At 26.8% G+C, this 23,296-nt stretch overlaps 18 protein-coding genes across 18 annotated transcripts in view, besides 33 other annotated features; 11 read left to right on the top strand and 7 right to left on the bottom strand.

The window, feature by feature from the left end:
* Window positions 1–242, bottom strand: part of EDI_235010 (uncharacterized protein) — a gene marked incomplete at both ends in the record, with an annotated part of 384 nt that extends 142 nt beyond the window's left edge. Inside the window, one exon of the mRNA XM_001733399.1 lies at window positions 1–242. This exon is cut by the window's left edge and continues 142 nt beyond it. Within this exon, the coding sequence (XP_001733451.1) occupies window positions 1–242 (242 nt within the window).
* Window positions 243–253: 11 nt separating this feature from the next.
* Window positions 254–333: a sequence feature (AT_rich).
* A 21-nt stretch (window positions 334–354) lies between these two features.
* Window positions 355–460: a microsatellite.
* Window positions 461–480: 20 nt separating this feature from the next.
* On the top strand, window positions 481–1,224 carry EDI_235000 (proteasome subunit alpha type-5; the record flags this gene model as incomplete). Its single annotated transcript, XM_001738891.1, has 1 exon — window positions 481–1,224. One exon carries the CDS (start codon window positions 481–483, stop codon window positions 1,222–1,224), a length of 744 nt encoding a protein of 247 aa, XP_001738943.1.
* Window positions 1,225–1,309: 85 nt separating this feature from the next.
* Window positions 1,310–1,418: a sequence feature (AT_rich).
* A 69-nt stretch (window positions 1,419–1,487) lies between these two features.
* Window positions 1,488–1,565: a sequence feature (AT_rich).
* Window positions 1,555–2,340, bottom strand: EDI_234990 (exosome complex exonuclease RRP40, putative; the record flags this gene model as incomplete). Its single annotated transcript, XM_001738890.1, has 2 exons — window positions 1,555–2,067; window positions 2,152–2,340. 2 exons carry the CDS (start codon window positions 2,338–2,340, stop codon window positions 1,555–1,557), a joined length of 702 nt encoding a protein of 233 aa, XP_001738942.1.
* Window positions 2,069–2,114: a sequence feature (AT_rich).
* A 6-nt stretch (window positions 2,341–2,346) lies between the features above and the next one.
* Window positions 2,347–2,430: a sequence feature (AT_rich).
* A 2-nt stretch (window positions 2,431–2,432) lies between these two features.
* EDI_234980 (serine/threonine protein kinase ppk15, putative) lies at window positions 2,433–4,315 on the top strand (the record flags this gene model as incomplete). The annotated part of the gene is made up of 2 exons (XM_001738889.1): window positions 2,433–2,749; window positions 2,806–4,315. 2 exons carry the CDS (start codon window positions 2,433–2,435, stop codon window positions 4,313–4,315), a joined length of 1,827 nt encoding a protein of 608 aa, XP_001738941.1.
* Window positions 4,316–4,579: 264 nt separating this feature from the next.
* Window positions 4,580–4,618: a microsatellite.
* A 20-nt stretch (window positions 4,619–4,638) lies between these two features.
* Window positions 4,639–5,740, top strand: EDI_234970 (protein kinase, putative; the record flags this gene model as incomplete). The annotated part of the gene is made up of 2 exons (XM_001738888.1): window positions 4,639–4,645; window positions 4,710–5,740. The coding sequence occupies 2 exons, from the start codon at window positions 4,639–4,641 to the stop codon at window positions 5,738–5,740; spliced, it is 1,038 nt and encodes a 345-aa protein (XP_001738940.1).
* Window positions 4,670–4,695: a sequence feature (AT_rich).
* Window positions 5,741–5,781: 41 nt separating the features above from the next.
* On the bottom strand, window positions 5,782–6,381 carry EDI_234960 (uncharacterized protein; the record flags this gene model as incomplete). The annotated part of the gene is made up of 1 exon (XM_001738887.1): window positions 5,782–6,381. The coding sequence occupies one exon, from the start codon at window positions 6,379–6,381 to the stop codon at window positions 5,782–5,784; it is 600 nt and encodes a 199-aa protein (XP_001738939.1).
* Window positions 6,382–6,661: 280 nt separating this feature from the next.
* Window positions 6,662–6,692: a sequence feature (AT_rich).
* A 39-nt stretch (window positions 6,693–6,731) lies between these two features.
* EDI_234950 (arf GTPase-activating protein, putative) lies at window positions 6,732–7,457 on the bottom strand (the record flags this gene model as incomplete). The annotated part of the gene is made up of 1 exon (XM_001738886.1): window positions 6,732–7,457. The coding sequence occupies one exon, from the start codon at window positions 7,455–7,457 to the stop codon at window positions 6,732–6,734; it is 726 nt and encodes a 241-aa protein (XP_001738938.1).
* Window positions 7,458–7,545: 88 nt separating this feature from the next.
* Window positions 7,546–8,073, bottom strand: EDI_234940 (zinc finger protein, putative; the record flags this gene model as incomplete). Its single annotated transcript, XM_001738885.1, has 1 exon — window positions 7,546–8,073. The coding sequence occupies one exon, from the start codon at window positions 8,071–8,073 to the stop codon at window positions 7,546–7,548; it is 528 nt and encodes a 175-aa protein (XP_001738937.1).
* Window positions 8,074–8,536: 463 nt separating this feature from the next.
* Window positions 8,537–8,578: a sequence feature (AT_rich).
* A 385-nt stretch (window positions 8,579–8,963) lies between these two features.
* Window positions 8,964–9,164: a sequence feature (AT_rich).
* Window positions 9,165–9,166: 2 nt separating this feature from the next.
* Window positions 9,167–9,607, top strand: EDI_234930 (uncharacterized protein; the record flags this gene model as incomplete). The annotated part of the gene is made up of 1 exon (XM_001738884.1): window positions 9,167–9,607. The coding sequence occupies one exon, from the start codon at window positions 9,167–9,169 to the stop codon at window positions 9,605–9,607; it is 441 nt and encodes a 146-aa protein (XP_001738936.1).
* A 9-nt stretch (window positions 9,608–9,616) lies between these two features.
* Window positions 9,617–10,150, bottom strand: EDI_234920 (uncharacterized protein; the record flags this gene model as incomplete). Its single annotated transcript, XM_001738883.1, has 1 exon — window positions 9,617–10,150. The coding sequence occupies one exon, from the start codon at window positions 10,148–10,150 to the stop codon at window positions 9,617–9,619; it is 534 nt and encodes a 177-aa protein (XP_001738935.1).
* Window positions 10,151–10,287: 137 nt separating this feature from the next.
* Window positions 10,288–10,348: a sequence feature (AT_rich).
* On the top strand, window positions 10,347–11,255 carry EDI_234910 (uncharacterized protein; the record flags this gene model as incomplete). Its single annotated transcript, XM_001738882.1, has 2 exons — window positions 10,347–10,592; window positions 10,638–11,255. 2 exons carry the CDS (start codon window positions 10,347–10,349, stop codon window positions 11,253–11,255), a joined length of 864 nt encoding a protein of 287 aa, XP_001738934.1.
* A 47-nt stretch (window positions 11,256–11,302) lies between these two features.
* Window positions 11,303–11,414: a microsatellite.
* Window positions 11,341–11,414: a microsatellite.
* A 6-nt stretch (window positions 11,415–11,420) lies between these two features.
* Window positions 11,421–11,463: a sequence feature (AT_rich).
* Window positions 11,464–11,514: 51 nt separating this feature from the next.
* Window positions 11,515–12,634, top strand: EDI_234900 (uncharacterized protein; the record flags this gene model as incomplete). The annotated part of the gene is made up of 2 exons (XM_001738881.1): window positions 11,515–12,461; window positions 12,523–12,634. The coding sequence occupies 2 exons, from the start codon at window positions 11,515–11,517 to the stop codon at window positions 12,632–12,634; spliced, it is 1,059 nt and encodes a 352-aa protein (XP_001738933.1).
* Window positions 11,853–11,898: a microsatellite.
* Window positions 12,207–12,231: a sequence feature (AT_rich).
* Window positions 12,469–12,507: a sequence feature (AT_rich).
* Window positions 12,612–12,686: a sequence feature (AT_rich).
* A 298-nt stretch (window positions 12,687–12,984) lies between these two features.
* On the top strand, window positions 12,985–13,631 carry EDI_234890 (uncharacterized protein; the record flags this gene model as incomplete). Its single annotated transcript, XM_001738880.1, has 2 exons — window positions 12,985–13,176; window positions 13,266–13,631. The coding sequence occupies 2 exons, from the start codon at window positions 12,985–12,987 to the stop codon at window positions 13,629–13,631; spliced, it is 558 nt and encodes a 185-aa protein (XP_001738932.1).
* A 331-nt stretch (window positions 13,632–13,962) lies between these two features.
* EDI_234880 (uncharacterized protein) lies at window positions 13,963–16,194 on the top strand (the record flags this gene model as incomplete). Its single annotated transcript, XM_001738879.1, has 1 exon — window positions 13,963–16,194. One exon carries the CDS (start codon window positions 13,963–13,965, stop codon window positions 16,192–16,194), a length of 2,232 nt encoding a protein of 743 aa, XP_001738931.1.
* A 65-nt stretch (window positions 16,195–16,259) lies between these two features.
* Window positions 16,260–16,303: a sequence feature (AT_rich).
* Window positions 16,304–16,444: 141 nt separating this feature from the next.
* Window positions 16,445–16,466: a sequence feature (AT_rich).
* A 192-nt stretch (window positions 16,467–16,658) lies between these two features.
* Window positions 16,659–16,725: a sequence feature (AT_rich).
* Window positions 16,726–16,763: 38 nt separating this feature from the next.
* Window positions 16,764–17,501, bottom strand: EDI_234870 (uncharacterized protein; the record flags this gene model as incomplete). The annotated part of the gene is made up of 1 exon (XM_001738878.1): window positions 16,764–17,501. The coding sequence occupies one exon, from the start codon at window positions 17,499–17,501 to the stop codon at window positions 16,764–16,766; it is 738 nt and encodes a 245-aa protein (XP_001738930.1).
* Window positions 17,500–17,528: a sequence feature (AT_rich).
* A 51-nt stretch (window positions 17,529–17,579) lies between these two features.
* Window positions 17,580–17,626: a sequence feature (AT_rich).
* A 240-nt stretch (window positions 17,627–17,866) lies between these two features.
* Window positions 17,867–17,970: a sequence feature (AT_rich).
* A 236-nt stretch (window positions 17,971–18,206) lies between these two features.
* Window positions 18,207–18,752: a repeat region.
* Window positions 18,753–18,779: 27 nt separating this feature from the next.
* Window positions 18,780–18,927: a microsatellite.
* Window positions 18,824–18,939: a microsatellite.
* Window positions 18,940–18,972: 33 nt separating this feature from the next.
* Window positions 18,973–19,079: a microsatellite.
* Window positions 19,080–19,275: 196 nt separating this feature from the next.
* On the top strand, window positions 19,276–21,309 carry EDI_234860 (serine/threonine protein kinase ppk15, putative; the record flags this gene model as incomplete). The annotated part of the gene is made up of 1 exon (XM_001738877.1): window positions 19,276–21,309. The coding sequence occupies one exon, from the start codon at window positions 19,276–19,278 to the stop codon at window positions 21,307–21,309; it is 2,034 nt and encodes a 677-aa protein (XP_001738929.1).
* Window positions 19,674–19,698: a sequence feature (AT_rich).
* Window positions 21,310–21,353: 44 nt separating the features above from the next.
* Window positions 21,354–21,434: a sequence feature (AT_rich).
* Window positions 21,435–21,473: 39 nt separating this feature from the next.
* Window positions 21,474–21,501: a sequence feature (AT_rich).
* Window positions 21,502–21,510: 9 nt separating this feature from the next.
* EDI_234850 (brix domain-containing protein ZK795.3, putative) lies at window positions 21,511–22,453 on the top strand (the record flags this gene model as incomplete). The annotated part of the gene is made up of 2 exons (XM_001738876.1): window positions 21,511–21,513; window positions 21,596–22,453. The coding sequence occupies 2 exons, from the start codon at window positions 21,511–21,513 to the stop codon at window positions 22,451–22,453; spliced, it is 861 nt and encodes a 286-aa protein (XP_001738928.1).
* Window positions 22,454–22,456: 3 nt separating this feature from the next.
* Window positions 22,457–22,502: a sequence feature (AT_rich).
* A 59-nt stretch (window positions 22,503–22,561) lies between these two features.
* On the top strand, window positions 22,562–23,296 carry EDI_234840 (uncharacterized protein; the record flags this gene model as incomplete). The annotated part of the gene is made up of 1 exon (XM_001738875.1): window positions 22,562–23,296. A coding segment is annotated over one exon (735 nt), but the record flags the coding sequence as incomplete, so codon positions are not given.

Here is a 23,296-nt window from a genome sequence, read left to right as displayed (position 1 = left end):
TCAAAAACAGAATCTTTTATTAACTTTCTTTTATCAATTCCATCAGGAATATCCTCTGAATTAATTTTCTTTTTTATGTTATTTACCATTTGTCTAATAAATATTGGATTCACATCTTCTCCTAATAATGATGTTTCAATTTCTTTTAATAATGTATTAATGACTTCTTCATCTACAACAGTTGATGATGTCATTTTACGTAATGCTGTCACAAGGCTTGACCCAAGTTGTGAAAGAACCATTTCGTTATCCCAATATTAATTTTCAGTTATTTATTTTTTATTATTTTTTCTAGTAGTTTTATTAGTTAAATTTTTCTTTTATAAAATTTATCACCATTATCTATTTATAGTTAAAATAAAAAACAAAATAATTATTATGAAAAAAACAAAAAAAATTAATAAAATAGAGAAAAATAAAAACTTCAAGTGAAAAAAAGAAAGAAAACTTGAAAAGAAAACAGATCATTCAATACTAACAATGTTTATGACTAAAAATGAAAACGATCATGGTGTTAATACCTTTTCATCTGAAGGAAGATTATTCCAAGTCGAATATGCTACAGAAGCAATGAAATTAGGATCAACTGTTATTGGTATTCAAACAAAAGAAGGTGTTGTCCTTGCTGTAGAAAAACGAATTTCATCACCACTAATGCTTGGAAGTAGTATTGAAAAAATTATTGAGATTGACGATCATATTGGTGCAGCTGTTAGTGGACTAACTGCTGATGCACGTACACTAATTGACCATGCTAGACTTGAAGCACAAAATCATAGATTTATGTATGACGAACCAATAAATGTAGAAGTTGTTGCTCAAGCCATTTCAGATCTTTCTTTAAGATTTGGAGAAGGGTCAAGAAAGAAAAAAGTCATGAGTAGACCATTTGGTGTTGCATTATTAATTGCAGGTGTTGATGAAACTGGTCCAAGACTTTTCCAAACTGATCCAAGTGGAATGTTTATTGAATTTTATGCTAAAGCCACAGGAGCAGGAACAGAAGCTGCACAATCAATTTTACATGAAAAATATAATAAATCAATGACGTTAAGAGAAGCAGAAATACTTGCATTATCAACATTAAAACAGGTAATGGAAGAAAAATTAACTTCCAAGAATGTAGAAGTAGCGTTAGTTACAGTAGAAAAGAAGAAATTTGAAATTATGGATACAACATTTATTGAAAATTTAATTGGAGAAATCAAAGAAGAATTAATTTAATAAATTCACAAAGCGATTAAAGTTATTATAATTTACTAAATTAAAACAAATTATGAATTCTTTCATTAAGAAAGAATAAAAAGCCATAATTTATTCTTTAATAAATCAAAAATAAATAATAAAGAAAAAAGAATAAAAAAAGAAGAAGACATTGTTTAATAAAAGTATTTTAAATGTATTAAAATTAATAAAAACAATGTCAAGAAAAAATTATGTTTATCTTCTGTCTAGGTATAGAACCTTTATCAGTCATCACAGCATAGATATTATTTTTTATACTTATTTGATATTTACTTTTTAATAAAAATATAAAAGTATAATTTAGAATATTTAATTTAATACTGGTTTCCAACTTTCCCAAACTAATTTGATTGTTCCAGGAACATTCTTTTCAACTACACCAAGACATTGAAGGATACAACTTTCTACTATTACATCATTTAGTACATTTGGAGTTCGTACCCATACCATTCCATTTACTCCAACTGCAATTTCAAATGGTGTATATTGTCCAATACACGTTAAAACACAACACCCATCACTCATTATTCTACGACACATTGACTGAGGTACAGAAAATGCCCATCCTCCTTGTAACTCACCAAAACCATCTTCCATTTTTCTTTGTGAAACACAAACAACTTGAGGAACTTTTTCTTTAGAAACAACACGACAATAAACATAGTCTCCGTCTAATAAATTGGGTTTACTTTTTTTTGTAGCATTTTCAAATGCAAGAAAATCAAGTTCAGCATAACAATATGAACCGATGTCAACAAGATACTTATCTTTAACTCGTTTAACAATTTTACCAACACAAACATCTTCAATTGAAGGATGATACTAATTTATTAATTTATTTTTATTATAACAAAATTATTGAATTTAAAGGGTTTTTTCCTTTTTAATAAAATTTGGTTTTCAAACTTTTTTTAAATCACTAAATACATGATAGTACTTCGTTTGTTGTTGATATTTTAATATCCCTGCTCTTGAAATTGTAGGAACACCATTCCTTTTTATTATTCCATCACCAAATCTTGCTCCTTGAACATACTCAAATGTCTCTCCTGGAAAAACAGTCTTAATTGATGTAAAAGCTGCTTTTGTTGCCATGATAAGTTTTTTAGTTTTTTATTATCTTTTTTTAAAAAATAATCAAAGAAAACAAAACTAAAATTTTATTTGATCTATTAATTATTTATTGGATGAGTCATAGAAGAAAGAACTTCATTATTTTCAGACAAACTTCTCCATTCACTGTTACTAATTTCACACCGTATTCTACATCTGATCAAATGTCAATTGAAGACGATGAATTAAATGACGAAAGATTTGTATTACAATCAACTGTAAATATGATTGACGTATTAAGAAAGTGTAACGATAAATTAGATTTCACTTCATTCTTCAGTAGACCAATTACTTCTCCTTCAACACCAACAGGAAATATGAATAGAGATAATGAAAATAATGATTTAATTCTTTCTACTGAACAATTATTAGGAACTGGTGTTGATCCAACGTTTGTTATCTTTATTTTTATCTAAAGACAATTAAAGAAGAAGTTTATTATTATAGACAAACTACCGGAAAGTTAATTAATTCAAGATATCGTGTTATTTCGTTATTGGGTAATGGTGCATTTGGACAAGTTGTAAAAGCTCATGATGAACAAAACAATAAAGAAGTTGCTGTTAAAGTATTAAAAAATAAAGCATCGTATATGAGACAAGCAATGTTAGAGATTGCTGTATTACATTTATTAAATCATCATTTTGATCCAGACTGTAAATATCATACACTTCGAATGTATGATCATTTTGTTTTTTATAATCATGTTTGTATTGTTACTGAATTACTTGGAATGAATTTATATGAATTAATTAAACAAAAACAATATAATGGATTAAATCTTCGATTAACCGTTAATATATTAAAACAGTTAGTTGAAAGTTTAGATGTGTTGTACAAAAATAATATTGCTCATTGTGACTTAAAACCAGAAAATATTTTACTTGTAGATAATACTAGTAATATTCGATTAATTGATTTTGGTTCCTCATGTTTTGAGAATAGTACATTGTATACTTATATTCAATCAAGACATTACCGATCACCTGAAGTCCTTTTAGGTATTAAATATACAACAGCAATAGATATGTGGTCATTTGGGTGTATTGCTGCTGAATTAATTCTTGGAATTCCAATTTTTCCTGGAAGTTCTGAGTATAACCAATTAGAGAGAATCATCAAGATGATAGGTATGCCACCAAAAAATATCTTAGACCAAGGGACAAAAACAAGAAAATTTTTTAAATTAGAAATGAATGGTTGGGTTTTTAAATCACGTGACGAATATGAAATGGAAAATAATATTCATCTTGAGCCGAATAGACAATATCATCATTATACTGACTTAGAAAATTTCACCGAACGACTAAGTAAAGTAATAAAAAATCCACAAACACTAAAATTAGCTAGAAAAACTTATCTTGACTTCTTACAACGAACTTTATGTTGGGATCCTAAGTTTCGATTGACTCCTGCACAAGCCATGCAACACCCTTTCTTAATGAATAAACCACTTCACCCAAATTATCAACCCCCTCATCTTCCTGAACCTTGTAGAAGTTATCCAGGAGATAGTGCCTTGTCAGCAGATGACGCTTTAAAGATTGTTTGCCCACCATCAATTATGCCATCTAAATTCAAATATCAAACATACACTACACAAGTTTATTACCAAGTGTTTATTGCTGCTCTAGAAAAAGGTATTGTTTTAAATATATTAAATGCAAATCCATTTGCCTTACAACCAATGACCCCTCCAGTTCTTTTATGGGAGGAAGTTGAAAATAGGAAAAAACGAAATGAAAAACAACGTGAACGGTCTAAGAAAAGAAGACCTGAACACCAAACTGAAACATATAATGGAAGACAAATTATTCAACAAGCACAAAGCATGAATGGATCAAGTTGGAAAGGTGGTGATGGTTCTTATTCTTCATCATTTGGAAGGGATATGCACAAGAGTTTCGGGCAGTCATGGAGTAAAAATCATCTAATGATTATGCCACAAGACAAATGACTCAATTTGAAAAACATCAATCATAAATTTTTATTTCTGTAGAAAAGCTATTTTTCGTTATTCTTTTTCTTGTTTAAGTCCTTTTCATTTAAATAAGTCCTAAATAAAACAACATTAAATAGAAAAGTTATTTTTTTTAATATTAGATCTTAGAATTTAAAAAGCAAGAAAATACATTTAGATAATTCCAAAAATAAATCAAAGGTAAAAAATCAATCAAAGAAAAAGATTAGGTAAAAAAGAAGAAAAAAGCGGGATGATATGAAGAGAAAAAGAAAAAAAAAAGAGAAAAAAAAAGAAGAACTGAGATCCATAATTGAATAATGTCTAGTTTGTTTACTTTTATCAAAATAGAAATAAATATAAAAAAAATAAATTAACCTATTAGCCCAAGAATATGACCAATTGTACAGTCAAACAGGAAAGAAGATTGGGTTTGATGATTTTTCATTAGTAAAGGTTGTTGGAAGAGGTAGTTTTGGAAAAGTGCTTCAAGTGAAAAAGAAGGATGATGGAAAGATTTTTGCTATGAAAATTCTTGATAAGTCTAAGGTAATGAAAACTAAACAACAAAAACATACTAATGATGAAAAGAAAATTTTACAACACGTTAACCATCCATTTATAGTTCAATTATATTATGCTTTCCAAACACCAGAGAAGCTGTATATGGTTATGGAATTTATTAATGGTGGAGAATTGTTCCATCGTTTGGATTTAGAAGAATGTATTAATGAAGAACAAACAAGATTTTATACTTCTGAATTATGTTTAGCATTGATGCATCTTCACTCTTTAGGAATTGTTTATCGTGATCTTAAACCAGAAAATATTTTAATAGACGCTTCTGGTAACATTAAATTAACTGATTTTGGTCTTAGTAAACAACTTTCAAGTGGAGATGATCAAACATCTACTTTTTGTGGAACACCAGATTATTTAGCTCCTGAAATTCTTACTGCAAAAGGATATGGTATTGAAGTTGATTGGTGGAGTTTGGGTGTTGTTGTTTATGAAATGCTTTCAGGTTATACTCCATTTGCAGCAGATGACGATGGCAATCAAAATGAAACCTATCAAAATATATTAAATAAAGAACCAGAGTTCCTTCCATCAATATCATCTGACGCTCAAGACTTTATTACTTGTTGTCTTAAGAAAGATCCTACTCAAAGAATTAAAGATGGTCAGATTAAGGGTCACCAATGGTTTACTGGAATTGATTGGGATCTTCTCTTACAAAAGAAAGTTCCTGTTCCATGGAAACCAAAAGTATCTGGAGCTGATGACGTATCTAATATTGACGAAGAATTTACTAATGAAGATGCTCAAAAAATGACACCATCAGAAAATGTAGCATTAAAAGGAGATGAGTTTGCTGGATTCACTTTCCAAGATGATGCTGCTCTAAATGGACAACTTTAATTTAAATTAATGTTCAATTAAAAATAGTTTTAGTTTGAAAGTCATTCACAGACCCAAACAGAAATTCTCTTGAACTCTCCTGAGTTAGTTTTGAAAGCATTAATAGTGTTAGTATAATTTTCATAGATCATTGGATCAATAATATATGTCTTGTTTACTTTCAACCAATAACCATAGAAAATTCCAAAAAGATTTTTTGAACTGTCACCAAAAAATGAACATACTGCCTCTTTAGGTAATTTAGGTCGATAGATTTTAATGTCATTTAAACATTCCTCAAAGATAATTAACTGCTCATCACCATTAATCATATCTTGCATGATCTCCTTTGGCATTACTGAATGAAAACTACCAAATATACCATTTGTTGTTTCAACACATATAATAACATTATTTAATAATTTTGTTTTTTCATAGAATTTACTTGGTTTAATCTCATCAAACAAAGAGTCATAAACACAAATTTTAATAGTTTTGTTTATTGTTTGAGATACCCTTTCTATAGTACTTTCGTGTTGTTTATTTGTTATTTTTTCAGGTGTTGGCTGAGTTAGTGTTTCAGCTGAACTATCATTTTCGAATAATTGATGAACTTTTACTGGTTCTACTTTCCTTGTAATTATTGTTTTTCTTGGAGACATCGGTGGAGTAACAGTAACATCAGGAAGTAATCCAAAAGTGTTTTCTCCAATGCTTTGGAGATTTAAATTAGATGAAGGACTTAATGATTGAGAATAATTGTGATGAGAAATATTTCCAGGTGGTAAATTAGAATGGACATAGTCCCGTAGTTCATTTAATTCATTTCTCATTTCTTTTATTTCAGTTAAAAGCATTATAAGGAGTTTATCTGTATCCATAAATTTTTATTGTTTCTGAGTTCTTTTCTTTTTTATTCAAAAAAGTTTTTATTGAAAGGTCTTTTAAAATAATTTTTTAATTTATTTTTTATGTTGGTTTAAATCAAAAGAAATCTTTAACTTCAACACCCCTATACAATGCTACATTCTTCTATCCCTAATGCGTTTGTAACACTGGTTAAATAAGAATCTTCTTTAGAACTTTGATTATTGCTATATGCTGAATAAGAATGTCTTGAAACTCTATCACTATCAATTATTACCTCGTCGTTGTGCTCAGTTGTTTCATCAATAAAAATATCTCTGTCCTCTTCAAATACTGCTTGTTGATTAACATTTTTTCTACCTCCTTTTCTACTACAATCATCGTCTTCACCACCAAGAGTTTCCCATTCATCAGTAAGTATTTCATCGTCACTTGTGGATTTTACAGAGTACTGATGTGGCTTGTTTTGAGTATGAGATGGTTGTGATATATGAGAACTAGCTTGTGCACCAATAGACTTCATCATCTCTTTATACTTTTTAGCAGAAGGAGAGTTGTACTTCTCTTGTAGTCCACAATGAAGACCAATACCATTTTGTTTTAAGTATGCTGTAAATTTTGCATTTCCACCTTGTTTCATAATCTCTAATTCAGAGTACTTCCATTCGTCCATATCAACTGATCTTACAAATGTTAAATGAACACCTAATCCTCGATGAAGTCCAGCACATTGAATACAAAGAAAAATTCCATAAGTAACTGATGCCCAGGTAGGATTTGCAGTCCCACATTCAAAACATCTACAGTTTTCTCTTTGCTGCTTGAGTTGTCTCATAACATTATCTCTTTCTTGATGTGTGGCATAACTCATCTTTATTTTTGTTTTAGCAAGTGAATTTTAAAAGTATTTTTTCAGTAAAAAAAAAAGAAATTATGTTGTTTATAACAAAATACCTTTACTAATTACAATAATACATTACTCCATATGGCTCAATACTTATTAATTGTTTAGGAACAACCTTGAAAGCAGAACAATGTGGGGATATTAGTTCTGTAACATTTCCATGAATTTTTTTGACATGTATTCTTAAATGTTTTTTAGCATCACTCTTACGTTTAAAACGTAAAGTACAACCTGGGAATGGACATTGAAATGGTTTCTCATCAGAGTGATAAAGCATATGAATCTTAAGATCAGTAGCACGAGCAAAGCGTTTCTGACAAATGCTGCAACAATATGGCTTAACTCCAGTATGAATTCTTACATGAATTTCACACTCTGACTTTCTTAAGAAGGCTTTACCACAAAATTCACAAATATGTTCTTTAATAGTAGAGTGTCGATTCATATGTCGGTGAAGAGACTCTTCACTATCATAACATTTCCCACATCCTTCATGTGGACACATATACTTTCCAGTTGTATTCTTCTTACTAATAAATTTATCATAAATGATATTCACGCTATGTTCTATTTGACTCTCCATTAATAATTAGTATAATCTCATCTCATTATAAGATAATCCAAAAGAGCCAAAGCGTCTTCTTTGCTCTATACAGAGAGAGCCAATTTTGAATAATTATGAAACGTATCTTTTCATTTGTTATATTTTCTCATCCTTGTCTCCTGTGAACACCAACAAAATATTTTCTAGTTTTATTATAGTTTTAATTTAATTTATCCTTCGTTGAAAAATAGAAGAGGAGACAATCTTATTTTAAGGTTTTTTTAAAAAATGAAAAAGAGACACTCTAAAATAGTTTCTATTTTTAAAATAACTGATTGTTTTTATGGATAAATAACACAACCTAACAAATTATATCTGTGAATAAAATAAGTACTCAAAGTTTATTGAGTATTTATTACTTATTCGTCATGTCTGTGTTTTTAGCAAAGTTGTTGTGAGTTTTTTTTGTTAATAAAATGAAGCTCTTATTTCATCTCCTGTCTTTTTTAACTTATTTATTTAATAAAACTAAATAACAATTATTGTAGGGTCTTGTTATTACAGCAATTCATCTATTAAGAACACTCATTAAATTAGTTTTCTGAGCCAAGCAACAGAAAAACTATAAGAGGGTATTGAGAATTAAGTAAATAACAAGCAATGTTTATTTTATCTAAAAAAATGTTTACACCCAATTGACTTATACTAACCCAGTTAATAAAAGGTTGTACAAAAGAAAGGAAATATATTTTTTCATTAAAAACAAAGGTATTGATACTTGAAAAGAATAATAAACAGTTTAATAAAATTACATTAATAACAAAATAGGATTTAGTAAGAGTCATAGTTAATTAGATATAATAAGGTCAAGGTGATTATCCATATACTTTAAATTTTTAAGTCATAGAAAGGTATATATTATTGGAAAGTTAATAAAGTATTTGTTAATAGTTTTATCTAAAAAAAGAAAAATAAAATAACAAATTTTACAAATAAAAAAACATTTTTTAAGTGAAAAGTCCATAAAATATGTATTCAAAAAAAAAAGATAAAAATAAATTTATTTATTTATTAATAATAAAAAAATAGTATATAGAAAAAAATAAAATAAAATATCTATAAAATATATTCCATGTTTTCATTTGGTAATTTATTTAGAAAAAATACATCTTCTACTCCATCACGATCTAAAGGGACTTCTACTCCTAATGCACCAGTTAATCCAAATTTAATTAAAACACCAGAAATTAGTGGAATTACATTTTTTAATGATTACCAAGTACATTGTTTAAGTTTTATTAATGACCTTGGAAATGGACTTGAAAGTATGATGGACTATTCTCCTGAAGCTACAGGCATTGCTATTAGAAGGGCAGAAACTATGGACCAATCATTAAAACGAATGGAATTTCTTTCTAATGGTTTAGAAAAGTATTTAAATGAAATGGTAATGATTGCACAAACTCCTAAACCAACAATTTCCACTGAAACAACACCTTTTAAAAGACAAAGAACATTAGAAAATATGATCATTTCTCAAGTCAATGAGTCAGAAAATGTTTCAAATAATTAAATTATCAATTCATTGGTTTTGTGGTTGTTCTAAATGATAACCTTGTTTAACATCATCGTATTCTTTTATATTCTCTTTTAAATATTCAAACTCTTTTTCTCTTAAGTCTCTGACAACTTTAGCTGGAGATCCCATTACTAATGAATTATCTGGAATGACTGTTCTTGAAGTAACAAGAGAATTAGCTCCAACAAGAACATTCTTCCCAATTTTAACATCGTCTAAGATAGTTGATCCCATTCCAATCATACTTCCATCTCCTATTTCACATGAGTGAAGAATTACTGAATGTCCAATAGTAACATTTTTGCCAACGATAGTTGGTTTTCCAACTGAAGTATGAACAACAGAACAGTCTTGAACATTTGAATTTTCTCCAATAACAATCTTTGCCATATCTCCTCTTAGTACAGCATTAAACCAAATACTTGCTTTACTTTCTACTTCAACATCACCAATTAAAAATACTCCTGGTGTAATAAAAGCATCTTTAGCGACTTTTGGTACATTGCCATTGTGTGGGATGAATTGTTGAGAAGACATAACTAATAATTTTTCAGTTTCGCTTCAATCTATATGAGTCATGACACATCGAATTTCGTAGTGCCAAAAAATCTTCTTTTCTTTCAATGTAAATTTAAGTTAATACAACATTAATGTTATTAGAATAAATGAAATTGTAATATTTTAATAATAAATTATTTATTTTGAAATAAAAAAACTAAAACTTAAAAAAATAATGGAAAAGAACATTCAGAAGTTATATGATCGTTCTATTCGTACTTGGGGGATGGAGGCACAACAATTGTTATTAAACTCTCATATATTGGCTGTTGGATATGATCCGTTAATGTCAGAAATATTGAAGAATGTTGTAATCAGTGGAATATCAAAAGTTACTGTGATAGACACTTATAAAGGTGAACCAATTCATACAACCCAGTGCGATAAAAACCATTTATTTACACTTGAACAAGGCAGTGTTGTTTGTTTATTATTTAGTTGTATTATAAAAATTTAACAAAAGTAGAGAACGTCATCCATAGAAAAAGTAAAAAGTGTTAATAGTGATCTAACAATTGATGTAATTCAAGAAAATCAATTAAATGATGATTTATTTAATTCTCTTTCTGTAATTATTTGTACTCTTCCTGATGAACGTTTATTATCAAAATTAGAATCCTCACATAAACCAATAATTTTTTGTTCAAGTATTGGAGGTATTGGTAGCTTTTATGTAACTAACATCAATGGACATTATAAGCCAATTAAAGAATATGTTTTTTCTGATATTCCAAAAATGATTGCAAGACAAGTCATTAAAACATATTTTATTCAATACAATACAATGGACACTTATTCTATTGACACACTATCATCTTCGTTTGTTCATCACCTCAATAAAGAAGAACAACTTGAATTACTAGTCGGATTTAATTATGCACCAGTGAACAGTGTTATTGGTTCTCTTGCTGCTCAAGAAGTTATAAATATTATTGGTAAAAGGCCAACATATACTAATGAAGATTCTAATGGGTTTATTTATGATTCTGTTAATAACATAGGAGATATTATTTGTACAGACACTCAATTACAACAAAAGAATATCAAGATAGATGAAAACAAACATTTTGTTGTTCTTGATTAAAAGTAATTAGATTCTTTCTTTATTGTCATTAAGTTCATCAGTTTACAAGAAGAAAATGAAAGAAAGGTATGTAAAAGGTATATGTAAAGAAAGAGAAATAAAGAAAAAAAATAAAAGAAGATAATAAGAAGAAGAATAAAGATAAGATAAATAACAAAATTCATGTTATTTTTAATTTATTTTTCTTAATTTTAAAACATTAAAATATGAAATCAATTTGAACTTAAAAATTGAAAGAAAAGGAAGAACAACATCAAAGATGAATGAAGCAAGATTGGAAGAATTAAGAATGAAAACAATTTCACAAATTAACCGACCATATTATATGGAAGGAAGTGTTATACTTTTTGATAAAAAATGGAAAAAACGATATTTAATTTGGAAAGGAATGGTTTTATATTTTTATGATAAAAAAGGAAGTAAAGATATTACAAAGGAAGTGTACGAGTTAAGTAAGGACACAACATGGAACATTGAATCTGATACTAAAGAAAAGAAAAATGTAATTAAGTTAAAAGGGAAAAGCGAAGTAATAATATTAGTAGATGAATCAATAACATTACTTGAAAATGGATATAATCAATTTAAACAAGATATCGAAACAGAAAGAAAACGAATTGAAATGGAACAAAGCAAAATGAAAGAACCAATTTTATTAAGTTGGGAAGAAGTTGAAAAAAGAATAAATGTAAAACAAGAGAAATGGAGTAGTAAAGAAGTACAGACACTTTTAAAAGAACTTGGAAAAATAACCACTGAAAAATATTTATATGACATTTTATGTAAAATTCTTAATGGATGGAATGAACAAGAGTTTATTGACTTTTTTTATAAAGAGTATTGTGAAGAAGACCTTGAAGATATGGGATCTTTTCTAGCAGGTTCTAATAAAGATAGTACAACTATTCAATTTGTATTTGGAAATGATGAAAAAGGAGCACATTTTATTGCAAATATTTATATAAAAATATATAAACAATATGAAATTGTTTGGAGCGAAATTGCAAGGTGTTTATTGGTTTCATTGGCTTCATGGAAATTAACATCTAAAGACAAAATGTTTCAAATAATTACAATAGATTTATTTAATCTCTTTGATCCAGCAGAAATAGTTACATTTCTACATCTTTATGCAGAGTATGAAGAAGAGTTAAATATTTGTTTATGGAGTTCATTACCAGAACATATTCAATTTTATTTAAAAGAGTTTGTGTTTTATATTAAATTTTAAATAATAAAATTATAATAAAATGTTAATGAACAATAGAATCACTCATGGATGGAAAAAAGAACAGATCAATTCAATGATTTCTATGATCACATTAATGTGGTCCTGGAAGTCTGATGATATTGAACATTTAAAACATATTTTAATTTAAACAAAATAAAACTTAATTTTTTTATGATTAAATAAGAAACAAAAATTTAAATCAAAATCCTTTTATTTGAAACAATGTTATATTTTTAGAACAATCTATTTATTTTTTTCAAATTGTTAAAGAACTATTATTTCTAATAAAAAAGTATTCTTTTCAAATTTATTAAACGAACAAACAAATTCTTCTTTTAATCACAAAAAGAATAAATAAAAGAATTAATAAAGAATTACGTGGCTACTAAAAAGAAGAAAATACTGGATCAAAAAACAGTGAAATTCTAAATAGCCAAAAATAGAAAAAATAGTGAACTGAAAGAAATTAGAGAACTTGTTTCGTATCTAATAAATAATATGCCACAAACACACCATTTTAAAATTGTGTTACTTGGTTCAGGTTCAGTAGGTAAATCAGCTATCGCTACTAGATATGTAAAAAATACATTTATTGGAAGATATGACCCAACCATCGAAGAAACATTTTCTAAGACAACTGAAATTGATGGAACAACTGTACAATTAGAAATTTATGATACTGCAGGGACAGTTTGTTATTTTATAGTTAAGCTAATAAAAGTAATACAATTTCTATATTTTAAAAAAGGGTTTTTAAATTCATATTAACAAAATAATAGGAACAATTCAGAACTTTACAAGACCTTTATATGAAAGAAGGTGATGGTTTCATTTTAGTCTTCTCTCTTGTATCAGTAGCTACTTTTAATGACCTTTCAAGTATTTATGGACATATTAATGAAGTTAAAAATTCAATGGAAAAAAAATTTGTTCCAATTGTTATCGCAGGAAATAAATGTGATTTAGACAATAGAACAGTTACTACTGAACAAGCTCAAGAATTTGCAGATAAAAACGGTTGTCATTTTATGGAAACATCAGCAAAAACTCAAAAAAATATTAATGAAATGTTTGAATATCTTACAAAACAATTAATAGAACATTTACCAGCCAAGAAGCCAAAGAATTCATGCTTAATATTATAATTTTGTGTGCACATCAGACATAAACACCTAATTTAAAGATTTTTTTACTTTTTAGGATTTTCTTTTTGTGATTTTTTATATATCATTTAAAAGAAAAGAATTAATCTCTTGTCTTATTGTCAGTCTTTTTGTTCATTGGCATTTACTTAATTCGTTTTAATGCTTTACTTAGAGAACTAACATTATTACTGTATTTGTCATTATAACTATATTATGCTAAGTTATTAAAGTTTTTTATTAATAACATTGACTCCGAGTTTTAGGCGTTAAGCGAAATCATTATTAGTAAAAAAAAATAAAAAAGAGAACTTATAAAATTTTTAACTTCCAGATGTCCAAAGACAACAAACCAATACAGAAAGTAAATTCTAAATTCTCAAAGGAAGTGTTTCTTAAGACAAAACGGTTTATTGAAGATTCACAAAAGAAAGGTTTTTTGATTTCTATGAATTCGTTAGGTTGTTTCAACGAAGAGGAAACAAGTGGAAGTATTGTCGAAGTTGAGTCTTCAGATTTGGATATTTTTAATATGATAAGGAAGTGGGCAACAGTAACAGAAAAGGAAGGGACAAAAGAAGAGATTAATGCGGAAAAAGAACGATTACAAGAAGTTATTAAAGGACTTCCTAATGAAATGGTTTTAAGTTTAGATGAATTTGGATATCAGTTATGGAAATTAGTTCATAAAGTTCCTATTATATCTTTGAATGATAAAGTTCAATCTAATCAGTGGTATGGAAGAGAGATTAAGATGTCACCATCATTGATTTGTATTAATAAGAATAAAGAATACTTGACTCCTTTCCTAAAATATCCCCCTTTTGAGGAATCCAGAAAAAAAATAACTCAAGAATGTTTTATTCCTGAAAATAATAAAAATAAAGTTGTGTATTATTACACTAAAACTGATTTTCAAGAATGGTATAATAATGTTGTTATACAACACTCAATAAAAGTAAGGTCACATTTAAATATTGATCGAAGTGTTGTGGTGATAATGGACGAATATTTTAAACCGTTTGTTGAACCATTACAACACCCAGGAGTTTTTCCCTTCTTTATTAAAACTGAATGCTCAAACCAGGTCAATTTTATTTCTGAAGTTATTGACTCATATCTCGATGTGTTGAAGAATGAGTACGATATTAAAGAAAGTACAATAGTAGGAGAAATTCCTGGATTTATTAAGGAAGTACTGAATAATCATTTATTCATTTACAAATTATTAGAAAATTTAGAATTAGCATCATCATCACCTGTTAAATCTATTAATCAAAACACTAAAAATGCTATACACAACCAATTAACTAATGCTAAAAATGAAACAGAAAAGATTATAATAACAGATTCTATACATAAAAATGAACTTATAACTTTTATTAAACAACTTCTATTAGAAAGAAAATGTGTTACTTTGAGTACAATCAAAAATTATTGTAAAATTCGATTTCAAATAGATACAAATGAAGAAGAATTAAATGAAATTATAAAAATGGTTGGGTTTATTACTAAAACTGACTTTTGTAATATTGAAAATAAAGACTTTTTATTAAAGGACGTTGAAGAGTTTGTTCGAGGGATGTTATATTATCAAGAAATATCTATTAATAGAACTGTCTTTATTGATTTTTTTGATTATCGACTTAGTGCTGCAAATAGAATGAAAATTGTTACTGACAATCAACACTTCACTGAAGCTATGGTTGTCTCAAGAGAAAGTGTGCAATCAAGCATTGCAGCTGCATTACTTGGTGATGGACCGTTATTACCATTGTTGGTTGGAATGAGTTCATTTGCTAAAGAAAAGAATGGAACAATTCTAGAACAAAGTGGGCACATAGTTATACCAAAAGAGTATATTGACTTAAGTGATTTCAAAAAATGGGTATTGTTTATTGCCAGTTATGTTAAAGAGTTGTACTTTAAAAAAAATCCATACGATACTTCTCCTAGAAAATTTCTCATTGTTATGCCTAAATTCTTCTATGAACCTATACAACAAATTAAAAGTGAATTATCTAAAAGAGGGTTTGTTGTTGTCTTTATTTCTGATAATATCACATGTGTTACTCCATTAAGCGATATGATTAATAGAGTGATTGATAATATCATTAGAGATAAAACTATTCTTCCAGGTAAAGATACATTAAATTTAGATTATAAAGTTCAGATAGTTAAAAAGGTCATGGACGTTTGTCGAATTGATGTTATACAGATGGTGTGTTGGCCATGGAAATATTATCATGATTCAAACCAGTTTACTTTAGGAAATATTGTTGCTGAAATTCGTAAGCGAAAAGAGTGTTATGATTTTAAGACCTTGTGTTCTCCAAAAAAGATCATTGGTGCAGATCTTCCTTGTAATACTTTTAATCTTATGAACGTGCCACAATTTTATAGAAACTCTATTAGATTATTCATAGGATCTAACAAATTCTCTAATGCTTCTACGAAAACTGAACAGTTAAATTTATTAAAAAGTGTATATCAACGATTCGGACTAATCCCTCTTCAAACTTTATTTGAAGAAGCAACTAATTTAGTAGTGAAAAGGAGTTATTAATCAAAGTAAATGATTTGTTTTTTAATTATGCCTTTTTTTCTTATAACAGAAAAAACCCATTAATCAATTTTTTAATATTTATTTGTATTTTCTTCTTATTAAAAATTAACAATATCATTTCTTCAACAAGTGTTTATTTGTGTCATCTTAAATTTTTATTTATTACTACAGACCTAAAATGATTGTTATTTAAGTTATGTTTTGTTTGATTTAAAATAAAGTTAATAAATTTCATTACCTCTATTCTAAGAATAATATATTTTATTTATTAAGAGTATTTTCATAGTACATTGTATTGGTTTAGTTTAAATTACATTAACACAAATCCTTTTAGATTTTATCTTTGGATAAAATAAAACTGTAAAATTTTAGTGTTCTAATAATTTCTTCTTCAGTAATTCATCACCATTCTCTTATGAAATTTTAATAATCTTTTTTCAATAAAAATATGATTCTTTTCCAAGAATAATAAAAAATCTTAATTTATTAATTTTTATAAAACTTCAAAATAATACTCTTTTTATTTATTAACGAAGATAACAAAAAACCAAGAAAGAAAAGCCTTCAATTTAATAAGCACATTTTGTCTCTCTTGGAGTTGGTGGCATTTCAGCAAAATAGAAATAATCAGGACATTGTTGTTGTCCAGTAATTTCCGGACATTCAGTTTGTAAGAATTTATCTGCTGATGGAGTGAAACAGACATTTACTGAAGTAAGCATTTGTTTGTCTTCAGGATTTTCACATCTCCATTGAACTGGAGCAAGGAAACCACGAACAGAAAGTAAGTCATTAATTTTTTGTTTAGAGTAAACGTATTGTTTACCAGTAATATAGTTATAATGCCTTAATGTTGTCCATACATTATAATTTTGGAAAAGAAGTAAAGTAGCATTGAAATATCCATATGGTGTATGATATTCTTTTGGTAAACATGTTCCATGAATAACATATGATTTAGCTGCTATATCACATTCACTATATCCACTCCAATAATTAGATATTTCTGATTGATAGAAATAATTATGATTTATTAAATTTGGTATAAAACTCTCTAAATCATCCCTTCTTCCATCAAAGTCACAACATTTCTTTGTTGCCCCATCTTCAATTACAGCTAATCCATTTAATACCATTCCATCTTCAATTATTACTTTATCTTTTGGAATACTACACTTCTCAATTGAACACATTCCTCCAATCCAATTATATGATAACATATATTTTGATTCCTTTGAAACCTCATATTTCTTATATGAGTCACACCACGTTCCTAATGCTGAAACAATAAATATCACTCCAATCATTTAATTGTTTAAATTTTATTTTTAAAAGTTCTTTTGGATCTCTTAATTTTTCCAGTTCATTTTCTTTTTCAAATATCCTTTTTTTAATTTTTATAATTTTGGTTATATATAACTTAAAAAATAATGAGTTTAATACCAAATCAATTTTCTAAGTGTAAAATATTAAACTATATCTCAAACAAAATGTTAAACAAGTACTAATCCTTTGTGAATGTATTAATCTTTATGTAAATTAATTAGTTATAGTAGTATTTTCTTTTTTGTTTTTCTCCTATCTATTAATTGAGTATAAATCCCTTAAAATAATGGGAAAATTCTTAATTATTATATCTTTATTTTTAGCTTTTCATTTTATTGTCATTTTGTAAAAATTTAATATAACATTTTTATTGAAAAATATAAATTATATTTTAAGAGTATTTAATGTTTGTAATAAAAAACAAAAATATTTTTAATTAATATAAAATTAGTATATACTTAAAACAGTAGACATTTCCTTTTCACTGAATGTTCGTTTCTCTCATAACACTTTTTTATATTCCCATTTTGTTAATTTTACTTTCTTTTTTATTAGTTCTATCAAGTAAACTTAATTCAACACACTTTGTTATTTTACCTTTTACTTATATTTTTATAATCAAAAAAGTCCTTGTTGGTCTGTTTGTTTCTTGTCTAAACAAAACAATGAATGAAAAACAAATAGAAATAAAAAGAAGTTAACTAAGTGTTAATAGATTTATTTTCTATTGTTACTTATTCACTAGAAACCAATTACTTTGATTTAAGAATGTATGGTCAATAAATATTAGTTTATTCTTTAGTTTTCATTTGTTGAAATGTGAAAAATTCATTTCTTCATTTATTTGATGTAGAATAAAATGTTTTAGATCTCTGACTTAAATATTCATCACTTAAGTTTCTATATGATTTTAATAAGTATTACAATCCTCTTGTTTATTTTCTTATTTTAAGAAGAACACATCATTACTACTTTATTACTATGAATAATTTTCATTTTAGCATTAACCATAAAAATCAAATAGTTTTTCTTTGGTAATATGTATATTATCAAATATACGTGTATTCTAACACTACCATCTTTATAAATAATTATACTTTTAATATAAATAATATTCAGTCAACATAAATAATAATCGCTAATATTCTTGCATTATTGATTAAGATGTTTTCTAACTAATAGTAACATCATAATCAGATGATAATTGGGGATTCGAGGCTTGGATAAAAATAAATAAATAGAAAGTAAAAGAATGTAAATATAATAATTAATAATAAATAATTATTATATTTTGTTAGAATGATTTATTATTAAATTATTATTTTTATTTCTCAGTTTTTTTTCTTTTTTGTGTTATTTGTATTTGATATTTTTTTTTATATCTTTTTTAGTATTCTTATTATCATTTACTTCTTTATTACAATACATGAACCAACATAAGACATCAATATGAAAGAGAGCAAGAAAATAAAAGAAAAGCACAACAATACAAAGAAATGATGAATAACACAAAAAATAAAGAAACAAAAAGAAGAAATAAGAAAAAAAGAATAAAATAATTTCTTTTCATTTTTTGATTCTCAATTGATATCACTTCTTATCCCCTTTTTTATTTCCTTTCTTTGACTCTTTCTTTTTCTTTATTCAAGTTAAAAAAAAAAGGAAAAAAGTATAAAAAGGGAGAATAAAACGAATACTTTCTAAAAATAAATGGAAAAAGGAGAAAATAATAAACTGTAAAAATTATTGTGTGCAATGGCTCTTGCTTCTATTAACAGTGCTTTTCATCCACTTGATAGAATGATAGGAATGTTATATCCTACAGAAAGAAGATTTTCTATTCTTAAAGCACAAACCACTCGATTAATATCAACTTATTTACATATTAACCCTGAATTTCAGTATCATGATGTCCCAAGGGTAATACTTACAGAACCTAAAACGCCAATGCATAACTATGGATTAGATAATAGTAATTATGAATTAATTGTACGTATTGGAGATATATTAGGTACTTCTACATCATTTGAAGGAAAAGAATATTCAATGAATCCAAATGTTATTACACAATATAAAGTTATTAGTAAATTAGGACAAGGAACATTTGGACAAGTATTTAAATGTAAAGATCTTCAACATGATAGGGAAGTTGCTATTAAAATATTAAAAAATAAAAAAGCATATTTCAGACAAGGAATGCTTGAAATTACTGCTTTACTAATATTAAATAAGTTTTATGATTCAAAAAAACAAATAGTAGAAATTTTAGATCATTTTTTATATTGTAATCATCTTTGTATTGTCACAGAATTACTTGGATGTTCATTATATGAATTAATGAAATTAAACAAGAAGTCTGGATTTTCATTACCTACTATTCAAACTTTAAATAAACAAATATTAGAATGTCTTGTGATTTGTAAACAAGCAAGTATTATTCATTGTGATCTTAAACCAGAAAACGTGTTACTAACAGGAATATCATCAAAGTTAAAACTAATTGATCTTGGTTCATGTTGTTTTGATAATTATTCATTATATTCATATATTCAATCAAGATTTTATCGTGCACCTGAAGTATGTATTGGATATAAATATAATTGTGCAATAGATATGTGGTCATTTGGTTGTATGGTTGCAGAAATGTTCTTTGGAATTCCATTGTTTGTTGCAAATAGTGAATTAGGATTGTTAAGAAAACAAATTAAATTCCTTGGAATGATTCCATCAGAGATGTTAAATAGTGGAACTAAAACAGAAAATTATTTTAATCGTTTCTATCATGCAGATGGTACTTTTGAATATGTTTTGAAAGATGAAGAAGAATTTGAAGAAGAATATTGTGTAGAATTACCTGAAGAAAAAGATTATTTTAAAAAAAAGAGTTTAAAGGAGTTAGTATATTTACATAATATTATATTAGATGTTTCTAAAATTCCTGTTGATCCTGCAACATTACGACTTACATTATTTGATTTTTTGAATAAATGTTTAACATATAAACCAGAAGATAGATTAACTCCACAAGAGGCATTAGCCCATCCATTGTTTAATGCAAAATTAAAATCAGAAAAAGATATGAAAAAGAAAGTGAAAGTACCTAATCTACAATTAAAAACTCCAAAGAAAAAACATGACATTAAAAAAGATGATAAATTACAAGAATTAGGATATAATCCAAATCGAATTAATACTAATTCTCCATTAGATTATTATAAAGCATTTTTAAAACAATTAGAACAAGGACATATTCCATTAATTACTGAAGAAAATCCATTTGAAGATGAAATGACTCCTGAAAGTCTTTCTTTAGTTTTCCAAAAGGAAAGAATGATTCCACAAACAAAAATAGAAAAACAATGTCATACACCAAGAAGAATTCGTGCTGTCTCATTTGATGGTCCTGCAATTAATAAAGAAATTCATCAATCAAAAATTCCTTTACATACTACTCATGCTGGTTCATTAGGTACAATTGAATCTACAGAATCTAAATCAAAAAAGAAAACTTATAAAATTCCTACTCTCAAAAAAGTCACTCGTGAAGGTTCAGGTTCATTAACATCATCGTCTGAATCTTCAAATTCAACAGTAAGCACTCCAAGAAGAAGACTCTTATCACTTGTTTCTCCTAGAAAAACTGAATCCCCACAAGAAAGCCCAAGAAGTTCAACTAAACTAAGTTTCCTTATACCTTCATTTATGAGAAAAAGAAGTAATTCTTCAAGTGGAGCTAGCTCAGATAATGAAGGATCTATACAAGACCTTTCATCAACACCAGAAAGATGAGTTTTTGATATTATTTCTATTCATCATTTGATACTTTGTAAATCAATAATTTAATAATCTTTCATATTTTATTTTTTGAATGATTTTAAAATAAAAATTTTAATTTAATTGGATTTATTTTATTTGAAAAACACAAAATGATATAATTATGTTATTTTGAACCCTAAAAAAATGAAAAAAAATTAAAAATTTCAGAAAGGAATGGTTTGTGGATTGTGCATTGTTAAATACATGATTATATCATATCACCTTATATAAAAAGACAATACATATTCAATGGATATAGCAAAAACAAACAACAAGATTACGAAGAGAATATTTAATGAAAAAAAGTATGGAAAAGTATGATAAAGCACGACTTGACAAACAAGCTGTTATTGCTCAAACAATTGAGAATGGAACTCAATTACCTGCTCATGCAAAAGAAGGATTTGATGTTGCAATGACTAGAATGGATGCAGAAGATGATGCAACAAGACAAATCTCAACATATGATAGTGAATATGCAATGGCAGGAGTTAAAGATCCAAATGTTTTTATTACAACATCAAAAGATCCGTCAAGCAAATTAAAAGAATTTGTTAAAGAAATTAAGTTAATTATTCCAAATTCAACAAGAATTAACAGAGGTAATATTCAAATTAAACAATTAGTTGAAACATGTAGAAGTCATGATGTAACTGATTTGATTATTGTTCACGAAAATAGAGGAGAACCAGATGGAATGATTATTTCACATTTTCCATATGGACCAACAGCATATTTTGGATTATACAATGTTGTTTCTAGACATGAAACAAAAACATCTAAAACATTTAGTGAAGTATATCCTCACTTAATATTTGATAATCTCACTACACCATTAGGCAAGCGATTTGAAATGATACTTAAATATTTATTCCCTGTACCAAAAAGTGATTCAAAAAGAGTAATGACATTTTCTAATAGTAGTGATTATATTACATTTAGACATCATGCATATGATTATAATGAACAACATCAATTAGTTCTTCAAGAAATTGGTCCAAGATTTGATTTACGACCATATCAAATCAAACTAGGAACAATTGATATGGATTATGCAGAAAATGAATGGATATTAAGAAGTTTCATTAATTCAGCTACAACAAGAAAATTACTTTGATTGAAATTAAATATTTTTTAATACTTTATTAACACTTAATTTTTATATTGCATAACTTTCTTAATCAATTTTGTTTAACTTCAAAATATCATCAATTTATTACAACAGATGAAAAAGAACAATATCAGTGAACTGTATGCACAATGTATTCAATTATGTAATACAAATAAAGTAAATAAAAAAAATGCATGGGACGTTCCTATTATTGATTTAATGCAAGATATAATTAATGAAAATAATGATAAAAGTAAATTCCAAATGGCAAGCACTTCTATAGATGCTTCTTTAATGATTTATTCTTATAGAGTTGATGATATTTATCAAGCTTTTGCTAATTTTGCTGAATTAATCACTACAAATCAACTAGATAAAGAAGTCAATGATCAAACTCAACAAACTGAATATAAAGATAAAACTCTTCATATAAGAAAAACCAGAAAAGTCAAATTACAAACACTTGAGAAATGTCCATCAAATTTAATTAATAAATCTTCAACAAAATTATATCAAAACGATTTATTGTTCAAAGTGTATCTTCAAAAATATAATACTCATTTTTTATCGTTAATTGGTGATCATGCCTCATTTATTGGTGATTGGAATCAATTTATTGATATCACTTCTTATGTTCAAGATGATTCATCTACTGAAATACCTTGTAATCTCAATTTTGATAAAATTCAACATCATCATATAACTTCACAACATTCTCAACAACCACAACACCAACAATATGACTTTACTGAATTAGATGATTTATGTAGTGAGGATAAACAAAAACCAATTCTTGGAATACCTGTTACAACACCTGGATATTCTTATTACAACAAGTTATTATTTAAA

This window comes from Entamoeba dispar, genomic scaffold (assembly GCF_000209125.1).
Source record: "Entamoeba dispar SAW760 scf_1105229461731 genomic scaffold, whole genome shotgun sequence".
NCBI lineage: Eukaryota > Evosea > Mastigamoebida > Endamoebidae > Entamoeba > Entamoeba dispar.
Note: the sequence above shows the minus strand (reverse complement) of the source record. Positions and strands in the feature narration are given on the sequence as shown.